Source organism: Rhopalosiphum padi, chromosome 2 (genome assembly GCF_020882245.1).
Source record: "Rhopalosiphum padi isolate XX-2018 chromosome 2, ASM2088224v1, whole genome shotgun sequence".
Classification (NCBI taxonomy): domain Eukaryota; kingdom Metazoa; phylum Arthropoda; class Insecta; order Hemiptera; family Aphididae; genus Rhopalosiphum; species Rhopalosiphum padi.
The window spans coordinates 386,236-409,014 of record NC_083598.1 but is presented as its reverse complement, the minus strand read 5'-3'; the positions used below and the strand labels follow the sequence as shown (position 1 = coordinate 409,014).

Sequence of the window (22,779 nt, the reverse complement as noted above, 5' to 3'; positions counted from 1 at the left end):
TGAGCGCACAGTCGAGACACGTCGTTTACCAAGTCGTCTAGGCAGTCACTGCGTGTTAAGTGTGATCGCTCGCCGTACACCATCGTTGTTATTATTATTATTATTTAAAAATAGTAGAGAATGGACAAAGGGTTTATTTTACACAACATAATGTCAATGACATTGTGAACAATCCACGTGATACTACATTGACTGCTTTTTTCAAATTATGTGCTAAAGACGAATTTACTAAAACTATAACATATGACAAGGTTCCAAATTATTATACTTGGAATCAATCAATCAAAAATTTCCAACAACGAAAACGAGGAACCCCCGTCGAAAATCATCCTGGGGTAAAAAAAACTGATACCCTTGGCAGAGTGTTTGTAGTTCATCCGAATAACAGTGAATGTTTTTACTTAAGAATGTTGCTCCACGACATCATACATCATAACGAAGCAAATATATTCCACACGTATATATAAAATTATACTAAAAAAATTAATCAAATTAAATATCTGATATAATTCATATCAAACTTTTCACATATTCCTAAGGATATATAAATGTACTGAAATCTAGCAATAGCAAAGCATTGCCGGGTCAGCTATTTAATATAAGATGAATAAAATGTAAATTCAGAAAATATATATGTTGGTTTGTGCTTAATTTCAACATTTAGATACTTTACCTATTACTTTTAAATTTTCTCATACATAATAACACTAATACATGGCCTACGAAAATGCCGAAAAACCAACTAATACGCGGGCAACGCCGTGTCGGGACAGCTAGTTGTATCATATAATTGTAATTAATTTTGGCTGAAATAAATAAATAAAATATTGATTTTCAAGAAATGATGCAAATATTAGGCTTACATAAACCTTCAAGTATTCAGGTAACACATAGGTACAATAAATTCAACAATAATTGAATGGCCAAAAACTAACAAAAATGTAGGTATATTTAAAAGGAAACCTATTGGCGCGTATACCAGGTAGATGGCAAGCACGTAATATCCGCCAACGATCCATAGTTATCACAAATGTGATTGAAGGTAATTTTGTGACTGATGAAACAAATACAACCTGTAAAGTAGATCACACTGTTTTGATAAGAATAATAAAAGAAAGTCATTAGTGACTTGAAGAGGAAATCGGTAGGTTTATAAAAAAAGACCAAATACTTTAAAAATGAAGACAGCGACTAAGCATGTCAATCAACTTTTATTTATTTATTTAAATGTATACAATAATATATTAAAATAATAAACAGTTTTAAAAAACGTAATTTATATATTATATATATATATGTGTGTGTGTGTGTATGTGTACCTTGTACAATATAGGTATAATGTTCTTTCCTAAATTCCCAATAATATGCCCTATTTTATTTTAAGTATAATATGTTACTTTTATTAATCAATTATTATTATATTATATATAAAGTATAAAAATTTATGATATTAAATAAATTCTTATTTTAATAAAATATAGTGTTATTCATATAGTTACTGATGGTACTTCAATAAAGCACAACAATTATTATTGAATAACAGGATAACAGCAACATACTAGGCACATCTACGGAGTACAAGAATATACCTTTTGCATGGCCGGCGGTATTGTTTCCTTTGTTTTTGAGTTGGCTAGCAGACAGTCTCCCAAAAGTCGAGGACAAGAAATGCGACCGGACTGGATGCCGTCAGCCGTCATTAATAGGTCGTAATTGATTTCATCGCTAACGACAGAATCTTGTCTGCCGAACAAAAATAACATATTTTATTTATACAACTAAAAAAATGGTCGTAGGTTGCAATGGCATCATCGTTCATACTTGTACGCCGGATGTTCTTGGATAAACCGACGTATCCAACTAGCTGTCGTGTCGATTTGGCCGGACGCACGACGCGAAATGAGCTTTAGATACTGTTGGATGGTACAATGCGTGTCTGTGTCAACTTCCATGCTAGACAAGTAACTGTGAATCAACGGGATGAGACCAGGGAATTCGCCCATCTGAAAACACGTTTGGTTAATGTGTTAATGTTAAGCTTACGAGTAGTTGCAACATGTGGGTTAAATAAAACATTATATCATGTTGTTTAATTTAGGATTAGAAACTTAGTGTCTTCAAAACCGTTAAACTGTGTAAAAAATGGCTGCATCCGAGTTGGATCCGAAAATAATATAAGTTTTAAATTTTGTACGAATTGGGTCCGTGTAAATATCTACGCCTAGCCCGACTGTACTATGTTTATAAAATTATAAATTAAATTATAATCTAATTTTACTTTTCCGTTAATGATTTCATTTATGGACATCGTCGTGTAAGTGGCATCGTCATTGGAACTATTTGTGTCGACATTCGCGGTTTTAGACGTAGAAGCAGCTATGTTTTTGCGAAACCAAAATTTCTCCGTCAGGGCAGCAGATCGTTTTTGAGCTTTTGACATATTCTCGTCCACCTGTAAATGGTGCGATTAATATACATATAATATTACATAATTCAACTCGACAGAATGACAGACAAAACGTACTTTGCTAATGGGAATGATGAAGTTTAATTGGTATGACAAAATGACCCTGGTGAGTAGAACGACGAAGCACACGATCGCGGCGTTTTCAAAATCTGTTAGTTGCACTTCACATGGTCGGAATTCTACACGCCAACCGATCGTTGATTTAGGCGGAGGCGGCTTAAACCGCATTGTCTGCCAGTTAGTCGACTGTATATTCTATTATGTATTATACAATAATCAAAAAAAGCGTGTTTGTTATTATTTAATTTACAAAATAAAAATAGTATATATTATATTAAAGTATTTTAAAGTATGAGTAACAATCGAAGGGCATATTTGGCCATATCTATAAGGGCTGGCGCAAAATAATTTTTTAATAAATTTTTTATAAATTTTTTGAGGTAGCTGAAGCAGGTCGAAAAAACATGTAAAACAACCAATAAGCCAGACAAAACTGTAAGACTTGGGGTTGATGAATTTTATTTTTTAAAACAAATTTGAATTTGTATTCTAACCTTCTAGGTTTCGATCGATTAACCTAACCTAACCTTAAGGGGACTGAAGCATACCATGTTTTAAGGATTAGTGTTTAGGCATTTCATATTACATGTACATTTTGACTATGTCAATGTGTGAGAAGTAAATGAACATTAGCGTGTGTAATCCATTATCGCATTTTCGCGATGAAATTAGAATTCCCAGATTTACGATGATAATCAAAATAAACCAAACCTTACATATAAGAATTCATCGAAAAAATGTATATTATTATTTATCTATACAACTACTTTAGATACTTTATTCATTCATAATAATTATAGTCGCGTCGTACCCGCATCATAGAAAAATAAAATATAAATTAAAAATCAATTTGTATAAATAAAAATATTAAAATAATAATTATTGATAAGTATATTTTTTTTCTGTTTATTTTTTATCAAAAATCATTTAATAAACTACAATAATAATAAAAAAATAAGAACTGAATATTTTTTTGTTAAAAAAGATCTTATTTTATTTTCACGTCTTTTTGTGCTCCAGTTGTAGTAGGGTACGTAATACTTGAATATTAAAAATTTCAAATTTCACTGTACCATTTGTACCTGAGTACGCGTGATCATCAAATGACAACAATATAAAAATAATATTATCATTGCAAATAAATAATAATAATGATACACCTAGTGCCCTAGTCAATATAATTCTTAATATAATAAATGATTATACATATTATATACGTAGTAATAAATATTTAATCCACCATGTTACTGGTGGTACACATATAATGAGATATAATAAAATTAATTTTTGATATTGAATTGTTTCGCGGAATTGAAGTAGCGTAGTAGGATATAGGTAATTCACGGGACGATAACACATTCTCGCACGCGCAGGAACATATAAAATTTTGGTATGATCAAAATTGACACACCGCGTTTTAAGTATCTAAAAGACCAATAAGCCAAACAAAACTGTGAGGCAATTTTAGATATTCAAATTAATTATTAAAATATTAATAATTAAAAAAACTACACATTTCCTTTGTATTAAGACTTAAATATGTGTTCAATTTTTAAAATATCAAAAATCGAAGCGATCAAAACCTAGAAGACTAGAATACAAATTCAAATTTTTTTTCAAAAATAAAATCCATCGACCCCAAGTCTCACAGTTTTGTCTGGCTTATTGGTTGTTTTACATGTTTTTTTCGACCTGCTTCAGCCACCTCAAATAAAAACTACATTCCATCATGGATAAGGGTTTAAAGTACAAACTATCTAAGGAGTTACAAATTTAAATTATTATTATATTAGAAAGTAACAATATAGAGATAAATATATATTATAAAGAATGTAATAGACTACCAAATTACTACCAGTTCTAAGAACTATTTGGAAATATGTTGTATCATAAAAACTAATAACTACGAACCCTTGGACTCACTATCACAAATCATAATGTGCAAATATATAATCACTAATCAGTATTATTAGTACTAAGATGTATTATATGAATAACTGGATTTGACCTATCTAACATGTATAATGATAAGACATTTTAATCGTATAATTGCTCTCGCAACTGTACCTATAAAAACAAAAACTTTTGAAGGACGCAACAATGAGGTTGTGGACAAATAAAAGACTTCAGATCCAGTAGAAAAGGAACGGGGACGCCACATATAAGGAAGCTCCCAGCATAGCATATTCAGATGTACTAGAACCGTTGAATCCACAACATCTTCACCTAACGCTATTACATACACCTATTGTTATACTTGCGTTAAATCAAATAAACGAACTATTTTAAATTAAAATTGACTTAAATAATTATTTCTAATCTACGACTCGGAGAGATGGAAAGTAGGCACGCTACAAACATTAACATTTTATCACCCTTTAAAAATAAGCCTTTAGATATGAGCGGTGATTCATAAGCATGCTTTTTTCAGTACATTAATAATGTAATATTATACCCTTTAAAAGTTAAAATATGCATTTATTTAAACAAAGATTTTTGGAATTATTGTAACATTTTGAGGAGCGTACATAGTCTTATTACAAGAAAATATAAACTTTTTTTTAAAAGGTCGTTTTTGCCATGTATATATACAATAAAAAACCTATAGGTTTAAATGAAGTATACTTCAAAGTGATCCATCTCGACAGTATCATCTTGATGCACTTTTTCGTTAAACAAAGATACAGTATCCCGAATGAATAGGTGCGCTACGTGCTGAGCCATCTGGTGATCGATGTCAGCGCTCTTAAGTTTGTTGTAGATTGTTTTGTCGTATACCAGCGGCACATCGTTAAACCTATCGCAACAAATCAAAGAAACTCGTCCAGTAAAAGTTTAAAAAAATAATACAAAATCAAATTTCGTTATTAAACTGTATTGCATCAATAGTCCGCCTCAAGGTATGGTTTCCCTGCAGCGTCAGAGAGTGGGAACAGCACGTCGTCATGATGCCAGGTCTGGACGCCTATGTTCGAACCGGTAGTTGAAGCTAGACGCAGCAAGGAAACCTTACCTTTAGTTCTCAAGTTATTATGATAATATACATGCAGATAACTAATTAAGTAACCATGTAATTGTTTGGTTAGATGATGATTGATTGCACAAATACAGCGTCACTTGTTTTCAGGGTTAACGCAAAAATATATGAGATTACGCAAGAGTAAAAATGCTAATATATCATTACATTTATATGCAATTTAACCTAAATAAAAACAAATTTGTTGATGTCACATTATACATAAATAAAATGATTAGGTTCATAAAAGGCCCAGTTGAGAATCCTAAGAAAATTGCTACGCCAAAAACTTTGATGGAAGTCAAAATATCACCAAAACTCGATATAGATATAAATAACAAAAATTGTATGCGAGTATAAAATAATAATATAAACATTATTTTAATTAAAAAAAACTCACTTTTCTCCTTGACTCGATAGATACAACGTGGTAGAATCGTAACGCGATTTGGGAATAACAAACTTGTCTGTGGTCAACGGTTCCAATCCCCTTTCTTGTCGCGTGCGGCAGTCCACGGACCGAGATATTACATCCCAGCGACAGTCTACGTCTGTTAGGTACCCTCGAAATACAGGCGAAGCCGCTGTCAATGCCAACTACGACGAAAACACGAAAATAGAAAAAAAATACGCATATAATAATTATTTATTATGTACACATATATTATAAATGTAAACTAGATTCGTAAACTAAAAAAAGTTGGGTAAGAGGGTTGTACAAATTATATATGTAGAACACTCATATTGTGTTAAATTTTAATTAAATTATATATATATCATATTATCATTGTAAATTAAATATAATTCTGAGCGGAAACGGTCTGTTCACTCAGTATATTTAACCTAACTTACCTAACTAAGTATATTTCATTTATTTTAGTTTATGAACAATGAAGTGATTAATGTATATTGATTTAACGATCGGTTAGCTTTAATATTGAAGTCAATTTACCTATTATCAAACTATTAAAGGTAAGAATATTATCACGGACATGTCATATGCTTTTATTGATATTATTTTTTTAAGGTGAGTTACAGTTATGTAAAATATTACAACTATAAAATTCTCATAACTGATTTTTAAATGATAATATTAATAAAAGCATATAATATGATCGATATCGATATGTCCTAGATAACAGTCTAACTTCTAAATAGGTAAATTGACTCCAATATTAAAACAAACAACATAAAATGTGTTCTGCAAAAGGTAAATTTGCTATAAATCTATAATGTACTTTATTAGTAAGGCAGAGATCAGGGGCGTACACAAGGGGGAGGGTCAGGGAGATATGACACGCCCCTTAAAAATAAATATCGGTTCAAATTATGAAACGATGACTAAAAAAAAAAAAGAAAAAAAAAGTCAATTCGTGCATATAATTAAGATTTATGACATCCCCCCTCAAAAAAATTCTGCGTACGCCACTAGCAGAGATAACACATTCGGGTATAACGTCCTCTTAACAATGATGAGTGGGTTTTTTCTGTCATAATCATTTGGGGTAATAAAAAAGCTACGATTTTTAACTTTGTAATTAGGAATTAGGCTGCAGTTATCTAAGCTAAAATTCTGTCACTCTAATTTCCAATCAGCTATATGCTTTCATAGTGTCTTATGATTTTTAATGAGTTTTGTTGTAGATAAATATGCAGGTTTTCTAGATTTAAGTCTAAGATTCTGGATTGACGTGTTTTAGTGAAATAGAAGGGAAGTGATGTGTTTGATAAATACTTTTACCACTCTCAGTATGCAGATCTTTTACATAGAATATATGGCGATAAAATGTTAGCTAAGAACTGGGAGTCATTCTGTCAGCATCGATTTGACTATACCAGAGATAATGCGCATAACAGAGTGCATAGAACATCGATCTTATTGTTATAATGCGAACTATTTAACCATACTTGAGAGGCATACTCTGCAACAGAAGAGTAAACTAGCGTTCATGCCGACGTTCTCAGTATTGACATCGCTGCCCCCTCCCACCCACAGGTTGAGTCAGCTAATTTGTGGATAATATTGTTTCGTGTTTTGAACTTATAACAGCAATGTTCTTGGCGTGTTGTTTAAAAGTCAACAATCTATCAACCGTCACTCCTAGGTACTTCGGAGACTGATTTTATTCAATTATGTTTCCATCAAATTAAATTTGAGGTTTATATTTTGCCAATCGATTGTTTAAATAAAATGTTATTGGTACTACAATTGTATCTGTATTAGGTTTAGGTATGAGTCGCTATTTATATAAATAATCTGATACTAGCTCTCGATCTTTTGCTATTATTTCTTCAGTGTATTAAAACTTTTACATTTACACAATACACATAATATACTCACACATATTATATTTACTAGACAATTGTTTACAAGACATTTACAACATACCTACGTACCTACGCAAATTATTATACTTTTACTGTATTGATTGTTATTACCTTTCGGGAATTTAAACTTTAAACAATTGTATGTTGAACATAAAATTTTGCAGGGCAATTCGTTATAAACATTTTTTAGTGTGTGTCTTTAATAATACTTTCTTTATAATTTAAAAAATAATTTATTAGAAACGAGAATCACTAATATTTATACAATTATTAATAATCACAATATGGATATTGGATAGTCATAATTTATGTATATATATATATATATAAAAAAATTGTAACTGTGATTATTATTTAGTTATTTTTATGAATTTAAAAGTAAATATTTGGCTTACCAGAATCGGACACAGCGGAGTGAGCTGATCATAAAGAGTTCGAGCTTCTTTGATGCAACACGCCTGTAAAATGTTTACATTCTTACATTTTTTTATAAGACATTTTTGTTGATGAAGACTTTATTAGAATTAAAACGGCCATTGTATTATTACGTACTTGAAACGTCATCTGTAAACAACAACAACCCATGCCGAATGCCATGGCATCCATATATACATGATCGGGTAGTGCCGCGTTCAAACTGTCCGTATCCCCGCCGATGCTGATCAAATCTTCTTCGAACGGACTCGGAGTATTTTCATCTTTGAATACTATAAATTAAAAATAAACACCATGTCGGTACTTATCATCGTATAAATAACTTTTATACTAACTATATTAATTTTTATTATGATACATTTCATTAAAGTTAAATGTATTTGGGTTCCATTATATATAATATATATTATCATAACATTGCTAAACGTCATCAAGAATGCATTCAATTTAGATAACTGGAAAAAGATGATGATAATTTTTTTTGTGTAAGACAGAGAAAATATTAGGCGTAAGCATAGACTTTATACCTTATAGACCTTAAGGTCTATGGACATAAGCCAAAATCTCTTATGACTTGTAATATTAAATAACATTGACACAATTTATATAGTTTTTAATTTTGAACATAAATTATGTTTTTCAAAATAATGTCACAATAGTGATCAAAATAGTATTTATCTTAATATTCAGATAGATATACCTACGTTTTAAAATATGTTTAGTAGGTAGGTATACAACATTTTCCTAGGTATATAGACTATATAGTGTGCAATGTGCATACAAGATACGATTGTTTGAATAAAGAAACCATAACTCTTATATACGTAATAATAAAAATTATTTAATACAAAATTTAAATATTAAATGGTTCATTATTATAAAATTCAATCTAGCAAACGGTTATACAATATAAATACGTAGCAAAAAATATGTACCAATCATAAACTATATTATAATTACAACCAAACACCTAACATAGTAATATACTTGAAAATATCTGCAATCTGCAGCATATTATTACCTATGTCCTATATGATTAAGATGACAAATTTAAGACTAGAGAATATTTTGTAGTTAACACGTATTATAATACATTATAAAATAATAATATACATCAGCATTGTAATTTAAATTTAGCATAAAAATGCATTAGAATATCACAATGTAATATTGATTTTCCTACTATATAAAGATGGTAGTGAAAACGACTCTTATAACTTTATAATTAGGGAACGGATTTAAATACTCTAAAAAACAAGAAAAATGCCTTAAAAAATACTCTTAAAATTATATTTAACATTGAAAAAATTTGTTTAATTATATAAGTTGTTATTCTTAGGTGTCAATTATTCATATAATTTTAATCATCTTCTAATTCTCCTATCTTCTTCTTACTTTGAAAATATTTCTAAAAAAATAATGTATAATTTAGATAGATGCATTCGTTATACTTACACCTTATGTTTCATAATAGCATTGTATCCATTTCTATATAAAAAATGACTTTAAAACATCAAAAAATACACTAAAAATTTCAAAAAATGCTCTAGAAAGCAAGTCTTAAAAATGCAAAATAAAAGTTATATTTTTTAATTTCTTGATACATGAAATGAAATTTGTACTTAGAAAGCAATGTTTTAGGACATTCAGAAAAAAATGCAATTTACATTTACATCCATTCCCTATTTATAAGGATTGAAAAACTTAAGAATATATGTATACAGTATACTATATTATATTATTGTACCTACAGAATCAGAATCATTCGCATGTATATAATATAGTAGGAGCCTAACCTAACCTTTTTTTGTATTTGTATAAACTATTTTATAAAGTGTTTACGTTACATACATAATAGGTATATAGATATTAACTTCTATGCTGTCATTTTTGTCTAAATTATTTTTCAAACATTAATACCTATAAAAATAGGTACTTTATCATCATTAGCTATTGAAGTTTCAAATTAAACATATATATACATATATTAAAGTTTAATATATTTTTTCAAACAAGAATCATAAATAGTTATCACCAAACTAGTGACCATATATTATAATAATAACAAATTATTTAAATAAACATATGTTTATTTGATTTATAGGTATTATAATATACAACTATAGCAAGTGCTAATATTTGAAAATAAGTAGAATAAGTAGATAGGTTAAAACACTTAATAAAACTATACATTCAGTTACTACTGCATTCTCACCGGGGAGACAACTCTGGAAATCAATATAGATACGTATTATCAGCACAATTATACTTCATTCATCGAACACATGTTGAATTAATACAGTGATAATTATAATATTAAACAAAATCCACGATAAATTTCCGTGTCATATCACCTTTTGAAATTAAAATTCTAAATAATTATTCAATATCTTTGTTAAGAAGACGTCTCACCCGCATGTGTTGTCTCCGTCTTACACACGTACGACCTAATAAATTTTCGTTCACTTGCAGTTTCAATAGTGTGCTTTTAGTTTTAATATTAGAGTCAATTGACCTATTATCAAACTTTTAGGTAAGAACATTATCTGTGTTCTCTTGTTGGCTTTTTACGGTATTTTAATTTTTAAGTGAATTATGATCATTTTCAAATATTTAATAATTTCATACTCATAACTCGCCTAAAAATTAAAATATCTTAAAAAGCCAACGAGGGAACACAGATAATGTTCTTACCTAAAAGTTTGATAATAGGTCAATTGCGACTCTAATATTAAAACTAAAAGCACACTATTGAAACTGATGAACGAAAATTTACTATGTCGTACGTGTGTAAGACGAAGACAACACATGCGGGTGAGACGTCCTCTTAAGTTTACAAACACTTGTATGTTTTTAAATGCAATAGATACCTACTTAAACAATATACAAACACATAAACACACGACCATGCAAAAAACTCAAATGACGAATATATAAATCTGATGAGTGATGACATAGTCGACCGAACAACAATTATTATACAGCACGTCTAGTAGGACATTGTCATCACTAGAGCTAGAATCGGCCATACACGGCTCATCCATTTTTATCTATTCAACCTACAAGAAGAACAGCCAATCTGCCATCAATGCAATGAAATTCTGTCAATCGAGCATATCACACTTCACTGCTCTATGTATAATGAAGAACGAACAATTTTAAGTCACCCCACTAACACGGAGTAAGCATTAGGGGAAGCTAACGTTGACGCCATTTTTAATTTTTATAGATCTATTAATCTTATAAACCTATATTGTAACCCAATATCCCAAATGTAAATACTTATGTATATATACTTTTAAAATTTAAAAACCTCATATACCTTATGCATCGTATGTAATCTTATCTAATATATCTGTATAATTCTAAGTTAATGTAACACTGTATAGGCTAATGACCATAGATGTAGAAGACTTTATTCTTAATAGAAAAAAAAACAATTTTTAGTAATATAGTAATATAATAGTACCTATAGATATTATAATATTAGTATATATAATACTGTATAATTATATAATATACTACATAACATACATAGATTCCTGTAGAACTTACTGTTGGCTAAAATATTTATTTTCCAACGTATAGTCATTTTACAATAGTAACCATTTATAGAAACGTAAAGAAAAGACTTGCTTATACCACTAATAGACTATCTGTGTATGTATTCGCTCAGATTTTTAAATGTATATATTACAAATATATGACATAGGTGTATTTACTCGGAATGTTTATGGCCACTCGCTCCCCTCTCCGTTGCCGTATATTCCTGGTGAGCGTAGAGAACCTCGGATGTCCTTTGTAAATCGCCGAGTCTGGTATGAACAGTGAACGTGAAGGGCCGATCTTGGGTGTCGGCTGATCCACGGGCCACGTGAACTCTGGACATCCAAGCCTGCACACAAATGCGTCCCATATGCGTGCATATTTTGTTATATCTGTGCCTGGGCCATCTGAAACTACAAGCCCAAAACACCGAATCCAGTGCATAGCCTTTCTAACATTCAATGAGTCCTCATCCTCATGCCCACATCCCTCCCGGCTCGAAAAATATAGGAAACTTATATATCTCCAACTCCATATCTTTGCCGACGCGATAAGTATATTATTAGTTATTATATTATAACAATGACTAATAAAGGTATTAGTTAAATTAGTCAACTTAGTCATAAGACGCGGTAACAATTATCTCGATGTGCGTCATATGATAAATTTATAATCTCGGAACGATAGTAGTATCGAATATAATATGCAAATATACATCTCGGAAATCGAAATAATTAATAAATTATCACGCAGAATATGACATTCGAAGCTCTATATACAGCACCATGTCATGACCCCACAAGATATAATATAATTGATTCACTCTCGGAGAATATATAGGTATAAATAAATCGTTATAATGCGTTTACATTATGCAATGAAAATCAATCATCGATCACCTATAACTCCCGCGATCATTTCACATCGATAACGCGTAGATGGGAAAGGGAGACAAGTATAAAATAACAGTACTCATATAGATATTATGGTTTGGCATACCTGGGGAAATTCGTAATGGTCATCAGCACCTCGTCCGGCCCGAGTAATCGTTGTGCTTCATCTCGGCGGTACCGCATATTCGCTTCTACTATGTTGAAATGGGCCAAAAGGCCACCGTACGGTTTTCCAGGAGTGCCCTCGATCATGTAAGCCCCATATTCGGGCCTCCACAGCGATTTTACATTGCTATTATATAGACAATAGACAAAAATATGTAAATTAGAGTAAGTTATGTATACATATCTAAGCATACATAATCACGCGTATACTATGCGCTATCATAATACAAAAATCTACAACCGTATAAACAATATAATGGTACATACAATATTTTATAAAGTATTAAATTAATATCACATTGTAAAACATTAATAAGTTGTATAAATCATGTATACACTGAAGAAAAATGAGAATGATGAAAATATAGTACCCAATAGATACATATACTACCAAGTACCAGGTGCGTAACTAAGAATTACAAAGGGGGGGGGGGGTATTCAAAATTATACACATAAAATTAATAACTTTAGGTATACTTTTTGTACAAACGCATTACATGCAAGTGAATAGATAATAATGGTTTATGAAAGAAATTCAAATATTATTATTATTAATAATAAAAATAAATGTAAATCTATGAGTATACCACGGTTGAATGGGGTGTTACTATACCTGTAAGACCCCCTCCCCCATGACAACAAGCCTGCATACTACATATAAATACAATATATTGCAAATACAAGGTGATTCTTTTATCATAAAACACTCGTTATTTCAAAAAGTATTCATGTTTTTGAAAAAAAAAATGTTTACATAGTTTCAAGTTGTTAAAAAAACAACGTTTTTATTAAAAAATTATATTTTTAAATATTTTTAACCATTATACTTTTTTAAGTTTTTTACTTTTTTGAATGACAACATAAAGTTTTAATATTATATTCCAAAGCAGAATAATTTTCTGAGTATTTTGATACATAAAATTCAAATTTAGATAGAGTAGTTTATGAGTTATACGTATTTAAAGTTTAGATGCGCGCAGTGGAGTGGTACGGGGCTACTCCGCAAAATGTTTGTCCACTACTCCGCTTATCTAAACTTTAAATACGTATAACTCATAAACTACTAGTCCTAAATTCGAATTTTAAGTATCAAAATATTCAGAAAATTATTTCGCTTTGGAATATAAAATTAAAACTCTATGTTGTCATTCAAATTAGTAAAAAACTTAAAAAAATATAAGGATAAAAATATTATAATTTTTTAATAAAAACGTTGTTTTTTAACAACTTGAAACAATGTAAAAAAATATTTTCAAAAACATTAATACTTTTTGAAATAATGAGTGTTTTATGATAAAAGAATCACCCTGTATGGTATTCTTCGCACTAGGTTATCTTGTACATCATAAATTATAACACTAAACACTAGATGTCCTTGTGCCAATGGCATAAAAACAATGGGTGGTCAAATATATCGATTTAAAAATGTATATTTTATAGGTATAGATATCCTACCTTAGAAATTGTGTAAACACACGTACGCGCGATAATTCAAATACAGTCCTAATAAATAACTATAAAATGAAACTTATAATTTTATGGTTCTGTATACCATCTAAACAAGCTAAATTTATTTTATTTACTTAAGTTTTGTAACTTATTTAAGATAGTTTTTGAAATATATGTTGTACGTTGACTGTACAACAGAATTGTCACTAAGGTTACTGGTTAAGATATATTTACGATTTTCATATTTTTTTTATTTTTTTCATAATTTGAATAATAATAATAATAATAATAAATTTTCACAAATTGTTTACAGACCAAATTCCAAATCCTTTTATTATAACTTATAAGGTAAAGCAGATACCTACGTACAATTTTATTTTGCAAATAATTTCGGGCATTTTTAGCTTTAAATACATTTTTTTTTTTTTTAATTATAAATTTCAAAGAACATTTAAAAAATATAATATTATAGGTTTACGCGCACTGCAGGTTCATTCATAGCTCGGCAAGTATTATTATTATTGATGTCACAACTCATGCGAATATGAAACGTCTTATATGAATAATCTATTAAAAAAGTATAGTATAATTTAAATGAATTTAATTTCTTAATGCAGTTTATTATGTCATATTTTATTGTTATAAAAAGGAATATTTAGAATTTTAAAAATCATAAACATCCAAACCCTAGTTACCACTGTACCCAGCAGGTTTCAAGTATTAAAATATCTGTTGAACTTATCTACTAATATAACATATAGGTAATATTATTCCTAATTTTATACGCGGATGACGTTATAAATCAATTTATATTGAGATAATTAAAATAACTAAAGAACAATGGCAACTCGAGTGAGATCATTTTTATACGATTGCGTCATTTTTAAAACTGCCGATAATTATGCATAATACACGTAACACGTTGTTAAATGTGGGTCGCATTGATAATGGTAGGTAATAATATTTATTCAAACATAAACAAATTTAAATACATAAAATTTAAACAATTTAAGTCTTTCTAATTCTTTACAAGTGTATAGGTATGATATACTTATTTACTACATTATCAATGATTTTTATTGTTTGACATAAATGATAATACATAAATACATAAATAATAAGCTTCCTAAAAATTGTATTATATTATTTAATTTTTATAATACGTTACTTAATTTAATTAATTATATTTTATCATTAAATTTAAGCTGACAAAACAAAAATACGATCTATTATCATTAAAGGAAATTACTAATAAGTATTACTTATTATGTATACAAATCCACGTGTATATAAATATATATATTATTTATTTTATTTTAACAAATCTAAGTGCGTATCCCTTGATTACAATGTATAAGCAGGGTCGGCCTGACCAGGGCCAGAGGGCCGGGATTCCTGCCTGGGCTCTTCCGTATTATAGTTCATGGGCCACTGTAATGTGTTATCTCAAAATACAGTATAAAATTATTATTGGGCTCCAGAAAATAATTCCTGCCTGGGCCCTCAGGTACCCAGGACGACCCTGTGTATAAGGATAATAATATTTAAAGTAAAACAAAGAAAATCATATTAAATACAACTTTACATTAATTATAAACAACATAAGATTAATTATACCATTTGAACATAACAAATTGTACTTTAAATTTTGTATTTTGATTTGCTGTAGAATTAATATTTAAATATATATAATAACCATTTTTAAGTATCCTTCTAAAATTTAAATCTTCGATTACGCAAATGTAATTATATATTTTATATAAATGGGATTTTTATTATCAATTACTCATTTTTTCATAACAACCTAAGTTTAACTACCTAGTTGTTTTTATGAACTATTCAAGACCTATCCAAAAGTTGTCGAAATAAAAATTATAAGTTTTAAAATAATTTCCAAGATATTATTTATCATATTGAGATTAAATAAGTACTAAAGATCTCAATATTATATTCTACAATAATATTTCCACGTTAATATATTTATATAATATACCCTACTTAATTTTAAATTTAAAAAAAATTCAATTGAAACACTTATAGTCTATGAAAAACATATAAGTTTTGTTATTAGCTATTAAGGGAATTGAAAACGGTGATTTTCTGTCTCTCTAACACATGTGGAATATAAGAACTTATAGACATATTTTCATTCCAAACGTACTGATTTATCTAATGAAGCGATAATAATTCCAAAAACAAGTCAGGTTATGTTAGGTACCTTGCCGTCAAGTCTATATGAGATCAACTTTCCCACATTTTTAATTTTACCCCCTTAAGGAGGGGCCCCCTAAATTTTAAAAATAAAAAAATATGTTTATAATAAAAATTAAAAAAATGAAGCAAATACAAAACAAAATGAAATTTATTTTTTAATATTTGTACATTGAAAAATTCTATTATTTATGAACAAAAACATAATTTATAACTCGACAATCTGACGACTAAAGTTGAACAATTATTAGTCTAATCAAAACGAAAGTCATTTAGTCAATAGTAATCGGATAATTATAATGCATAAATTTGATTTTAAAAATTAAATAAAATCTATTATTATTATATAAAAAGAATAATAATAATAATAAAAAGAAGAGTAAGTATAATACTCTAATACTCTTTATTATGTACAAATTGGTGTCAAGTGGCTCACTGTAATGAACGTGTTAAATTTAAATTAAATAATATCGTTCAATCATTCTATATGTTAGTAATCGAAACACGATTTTAGGCAGAAACGGTTAGCCTATATTCCAGTGTTTCTCAACCGGTGTGTCGCCGGGTAAGTTCAAACGTGTCGTGGGAAGTACTAACATTAAATGTACGAACCTTATTGACACTATATTTAAAAAAATTAATAGTTATTATTGTTATTTTTATTTTATTGTGTCACAAAGTATGAACATTTTTAATAATGTGTCGCCATAATACAAAGGTTGAGAAACACTTATATTCTATAATATCACTAAAAACTTTAGGTACATTTTATGATATGTTTATTATTATTGATATTGCTAATAAAGTAATTTATTTTACTATTGTCTAATAGTATTATGACAGGTTGATTCAATTTTTGCCGAAAACATTAAAATGGTAATAATAAATATAATTTATACTATTTACCTTAATATTTTTACACAAATAAAAGAACAGCTAATGTGAGATCATCTTATATTATTTTTTATTAAATTTTCAAGAACTTGGATTTAGCGAATAGTTTTTTATCGACATATATAGATAAACAATTTCTTTTGCCTATAAATAGCTCAAAAAGAGTCAAAATAATTTGAAAATTATACCATGACGTATAGAAAACAAGAAATTGTAAAAATTTGAATTTCAAACACCCATAAAAATTAATTTGACTTTTCGATAGTGTTTTTTTTTAAATAGGTATGGATTGCAAAACTTATAAAGAAACTTGTGTTAAATTTTTAAATCTTAGGTATGAATATTAAAAATTTTATAAATTTTTAACTACAAATTAATATGCTCAAGTTTCCGATTTTAACAAAATTCATTAAAATTCTAACTTTAAACGCTTATAAATTGTTTTGTGGCTTTACGTTTAACTTTTTATTTTAATTTCTATTAACAAAAGCTTATGGTGAACCTAGTATTAAATTATCATATTTTTTACAAAACAATTTTTTTTATTTTCAATTAAAAACGCTTGCCAAGTCAGAGATTGGCATGTAAACTTTCTTGATTTTCAATTTTTAGATATTTATTAATTGTATGCATTATGTATGTATAATATATTTTATTTTCATTTTCATTTAGTGAGATAGATTGCCGAAACCCGAGAGCGTATTTTGTTGTTTGGGGTCTTGTTCTCCAGTTTCAGTAATTTACCACGCTAAATGAAAATCTAGCAAAAAATAACTATTTTTTTAACTGTGAAAAATTAAATAATTTTTTTTTGAAAATTTTTAATCTCACATTTTGTGATAATCTCTTTTTAATGAGTTATCAACCAAATTTTTAGCTATAATAGTTTTGGAGAAAAGTTAAAAAAATAGACATTTTGGGACTGTCCACGCCGACGTTTTTGTGGATTCAAATTCTTATACCGCTTGGTTGTGATATCGGATCTCTCTCATTAATATTTTATGTTAAAGCTAGTTTAATTATCTATCTACTCATTACAACTGAGTTATATTTTTATCATTTGTCTATTTAACAAAAATTCTTGAATTTTTAATTCAGACTTTTTTCATTTCAATTACCATACTTACTTGATTAAAAATCAAGAAAGTAAAAAAATAACTATAAAAAACCAAAAATTATTAAGTAAACATACTTATAGTTATCTGACATATTATAATAATTTAAAATTCTATAAATATGCTTATCACACAGATACAGTGTACAATGTACCAACTATTGTAGTATACCAAAACGTGATTTTTCCTTAAATATTTTATTTCATTCACAACAAAATGCAAGCTATTAGTCATTAGTATAAGTTGAATGTAGATACAGTAATTCACAATATAGATAAGTTACTTGATAGATACGTATATTAGGTTAGTCGAGTGTTTTATAATTTGTTTAATTAAATAAATCTAGATTAGATTAAATTAAGTATGATCTAGGAGAACATACTGAACATAGTATAATAGCATAGTTCAATGGTTACGTAATCAATCATACTGAGATCAAGGGGATAGCAGTAACAACGGTACCAATCACCAATCAATGATCATTAAAGTGATGGAGGGTGAAATGGCTCGTAGTGGATTCTCAAAATAATGTTATTTTAGTGTAACTTCTTGGTTTTTGACAGATAACTAATTATAAGAACCTTATGAGATCTTTTTCTAAGACAGAAGGAATTTTACAGTAAGATAATTTCTATCTTAGATACAAAAATATAGTTTCCAATCTTAAAGAGCAATCCACAAACTGTAAATAGAGAATAAAAAATAAAAATTTGATCCTCCATAAATACCTTAAACAATAATTCTAATAAGATTATTCTAAAAAGTAAATATTTTTAAATACCTAAGTAATTCATATAATTTTACTCTTTGAACTAAAATAGTTTAATTATACTTAAATAGGTAAACTTGGACTAGCCTCTATATACAATGTAAAACTTTATATTATCCAATATGGATTATTAGTTTGATATAACACTTAACAAAAAAAAATATAATAATAATAACAATGTATAGTGTGAATAGGTATATATACCTAAATATATCTAACCTTATCTTTAAAACATACATATACTTTATTACATACTTATATGTAGTTTATAGTATGCATATTCACAAATGTTTAATAAGACAATTTATTATATTATATCAAGTATGTGAACTGTATAGATACTGACTTCTGAGAACAACTGTGGCAGTTAACAAGTAATTAGTATTTATATTAAACTAAAACTTCAACAGAATACATCGGAAGACTAAATAAAATGTTTCAGAACAAATGCATTTTTTTGTAAGCAGGTAATAAATAAATTTAGACTGTAAAAATGTAATTTATTATATTTATAAGTCTAGGAATTTGTTTTGTATGTTCAAATGTAAAATGACTTACTTAAATAAGATGATAGTCATTTACAAATTAAATAATTATAAAATAATTAAACAATCCTTCTAGATACCTATTTAAAAATTAAAATATATTTTTTTATTTTTTATTAAAATTCATAGTTTTATACATTACGTAATTGTATTATTTCTTTATAAAATATGCTTATATAAAGAAAAAGTATGTTGAATGTCTATACTTGTTACTTTAATTCTCTGCATGAAACTAAATTATTTTCCTGGGTTTCTAACTAGTTTATCATTTAATACATTTGCATAGCAAAACCCAGTTAGATTAGGTTAGATTAAAATCCTCACAGTTTATGCATAGGAATATTTTCAAAAGCAAATGCATAATTGGTTTTCAAAAAATAAATTTAACTAGTTAACTTTAATCGAAACGATACCAGAAAAATTATATTTGATTAACAAATTATAATTATTATTATTAATATTAATACCTTTTTTTTTTTCCCAGTTTAAATCAACGACGTCGTGGGAACCGCTTACGCATTACTTCCACGACACAAATACATAAAGGTTAGGTACCTAAATGAGATCACAACACCCATAACTATACAACATCATTTATTTAATAATTTACTTCTATCTATTTATCATAAAATCAATGATAACGTGAAATATTATTGGTTATGATAATTTGAATCACTACAAAACAAATTAGTTCTACTCAAATTATTATTATTGATCAATAAAAACAAATATAAAAAGCATTAATATGCAGTTTTTACAGTTTCTTCTTCAAAAAAAATCGAACAAATTTAACTACTACAAGTACACAATATTTCAATTATTTATTCAGAACTTCACAATTATTAATCAAACAAATTAATATTTTCCCTATATTTTTCCCTTAGGCTGTGAATTTATCTACAGTTTATACATGATTATACGTCTCAACATAATTTATTTTTATTTTATCTAAACATATTGTGTGATAGGTACTATTTACAATTAAATTAATATTGCTTTAAATTATTATGTTCTTTAACATAAATTTAGTAATTTATATTTGCTTGTTGATAGATAAATATAAAAGTAAATTGCAATTTTAAAAAGCAATTCCAAAATTTAAATAAAAATAATTTATTTAAACATCAAAATGTTTATTTTAGTAACAAAGTTTAAAATAATACTAGGTAGCTACAACTAATATTAATTTATAATTGTAATTTTTCAATTTAAACAATAATTTAACTTACTATGGGTCGTTTGCTTCTTTTTCGTTGAGTTGACCTAAAATTTCTTGTGCACAAAGTCTAACTTTTGCAGTTTTGTTCGTATGGTCAAATTTGACAATTATGTATTCGACCTAGAAAGGATAAATGTCGACGTACGTCGCAAAAGCGAGCGTCGCGATGTTAAAACGAATCGCCTGTGAATTATTTACCGGGGCATTATAAATAGTTACCTCATCACCCCATTTCAGAACATCTCCTTTGCGATCCAACAGTTGATGGTATAAGTTCAAAAATTGATCAACACCATGCTGTCTGACGTGATCGGCTAACCGTTTCGTCTCTTCCCAGGTGAGCGGTTGCCCTTCTGTCAACAGACCCATAACTGCGCAATGAAACGAATTTATTTTTAAATAAAAATTATGGAAAAATGAAAACTGCGTAAAGAAAGTCACAGTATCCACAACCTGTGCGCGTTATTTATTTATTTATTTATATAAAAAAAGGTCTGTGTGAACTGGTATTTTAAATAGGTATCTTCAAAAACCCGGCAGACAAGCACAATATTTAATATTAGTTTCAAGTGTTTCAACATCCAACACTTTACACTATCACTATTTTATGGAAATAATGCGGAATCCACACAAAAACCCGCAGTGTTCGGCTTGTTATTGATAACTGATTAGTGATTACTAAATAGTGTATAGTGAATCGTGAATTTGTGAATACTTAATCTGAATGCCTGAATTGCCTGAAGTTCCGATACTCGGATGTGATCGAGACTCACGACCACGGGTGCTGACTGCCGGACTAAATATTAATTATTATTTACATATGCTTATACCAGCCACTAGAGCTACTATCAGAGATGATAATAATCCCGGTTTATCTATTTTCTATGCCCGGTACGTCAATAGATAATAAAATAATAGATCGTGAGTAGAAAATACTACCACAATTTAAATAATGAACCGATTTTCATGACTTTTTTTCTAACTCAAGTATTTAGTAAGCAGATAAGGCATCTAATGAGAAAAGTCCAGAAATATATCAATTAAATAGCTTTTGAAAATATTTAGTTTTTCGCGATGCGTGTTGATTGCCGTGTGCACACATACATCTTACAACTCCCCACTACTTCTACATCTACTAAAGGGCCGAACTTCCGCCTAAGCAAACTAGGCAGCTGCCTAGGGGCCTTTGTCTTCCCGAGGCCTTCAAGTAAACATCAAAAGAAAAAAAGGTATCACACATTTACACATAAATTGATTAGCACGGAGAAATAGAATATAAAAAACGAATTTTAGTATTTACAAGCTCATTTGTTGTCTACAGAAGCTACAAGAGAAAAAAAATGTCATCACTGAAGCTATATAAATTTATCCTAGAAAACGGTTTTTTTGACATTTATCCAAATATAGGAATATCGCTTAGGATGCTGTTGAAAACCCCTGTATCAAACTGCTCAGCAGAACGGTCATCATTTTTGGCTCTTATAAAAATTAAAAATTATTTAAGATCAAATACAGAGGAAAAAACGCTTGCCAAGTCAAAGATTGGCATGTAAGCTTTCTTGATTTTAAGTCATACTAACTTAAACTTTCACAGTAACCCATCATAATAAAACAGCTATTCTCCACCTCACTTCCCGGTAATGTACATAGAAGACCTAGCTTGGCCT

General features: G+C 28.5%; 1 protein-coding gene across 3 annotated transcripts; it reads right to left on the bottom strand.

The window, feature by feature from the left end:
- Nucleotides 1-1,168: 1,168 nt before the first annotated feature.
- Nucleotides 1,169-21,920, bottom strand: LOC132920042 (glutamate--cysteine ligase catalytic subunit). Of its 3 annotated transcripts, XM_060982077.1 has the most exons (13): nucleotides 21,566-21,920; nucleotides 21,332-21,483; nucleotides 21,123-21,232; nucleotides 12,852-13,037; nucleotides 12,029-12,201; nucleotides 8,424-8,578; nucleotides 8,267-8,347; nucleotides 5,944-6,140; nucleotides 5,153-5,324; nucleotides 2,525-2,722; nucleotides 2,279-2,452; nucleotides 1,822-2,003; nucleotides 1,169-1,743 (listed from the first exon to the last, which is right to left on the bottom strand). In XM_060982077.1, exons 2-13 carry the CDS (start codon nucleotides 21,479-21,481, stop codon nucleotides 1,569-1,571), a joined length of 1,953 nt encoding a protein of 650 aa, XP_060838060.1. In that variant the 5' UTR covers nucleotides 21,482-21,483; nucleotides 21,566-21,920; the 3' UTR covers nucleotides 1,169-1,568. The 3 variants fall into 3 exon arrangements, with proteins under 3 accessions (XP_060838060.1, XP_060838059.1, XP_060838061.1); XM_060982076.1 differs by having other exon boundaries at nucleotides 21,332-21,920; XM_060982078.1 differs by having other exon boundaries at nucleotides 8,267-8,329; nucleotides 21,332-21,919.
- Between the last annotated feature and the right edge of the window lie 859 nt (nucleotides 21,921-22,779).

Coding starts and splice junctions, on each gene's coding strand:
- LOC132920042 (XM_060982076.1), bottom strand. CDS start 21,481: ATGGGTCTGTTGACAGAAGGGCAACCGCTCACCTGGGAAGAGACGAAA. Junction 8,579..12,028: donor AGTGGCCATAAACATTCCGA/GTAAATACACCT, acceptor TTTAATTTATAG/TATTCAAAGATGAAAATACT. Junction 2,453..2,524: donor TCATCATTCCCATTAGCAAA/GTACGTTTTGTC, acceptor CACCATTTACAG/GTGGACGAGAATATGTCAAA.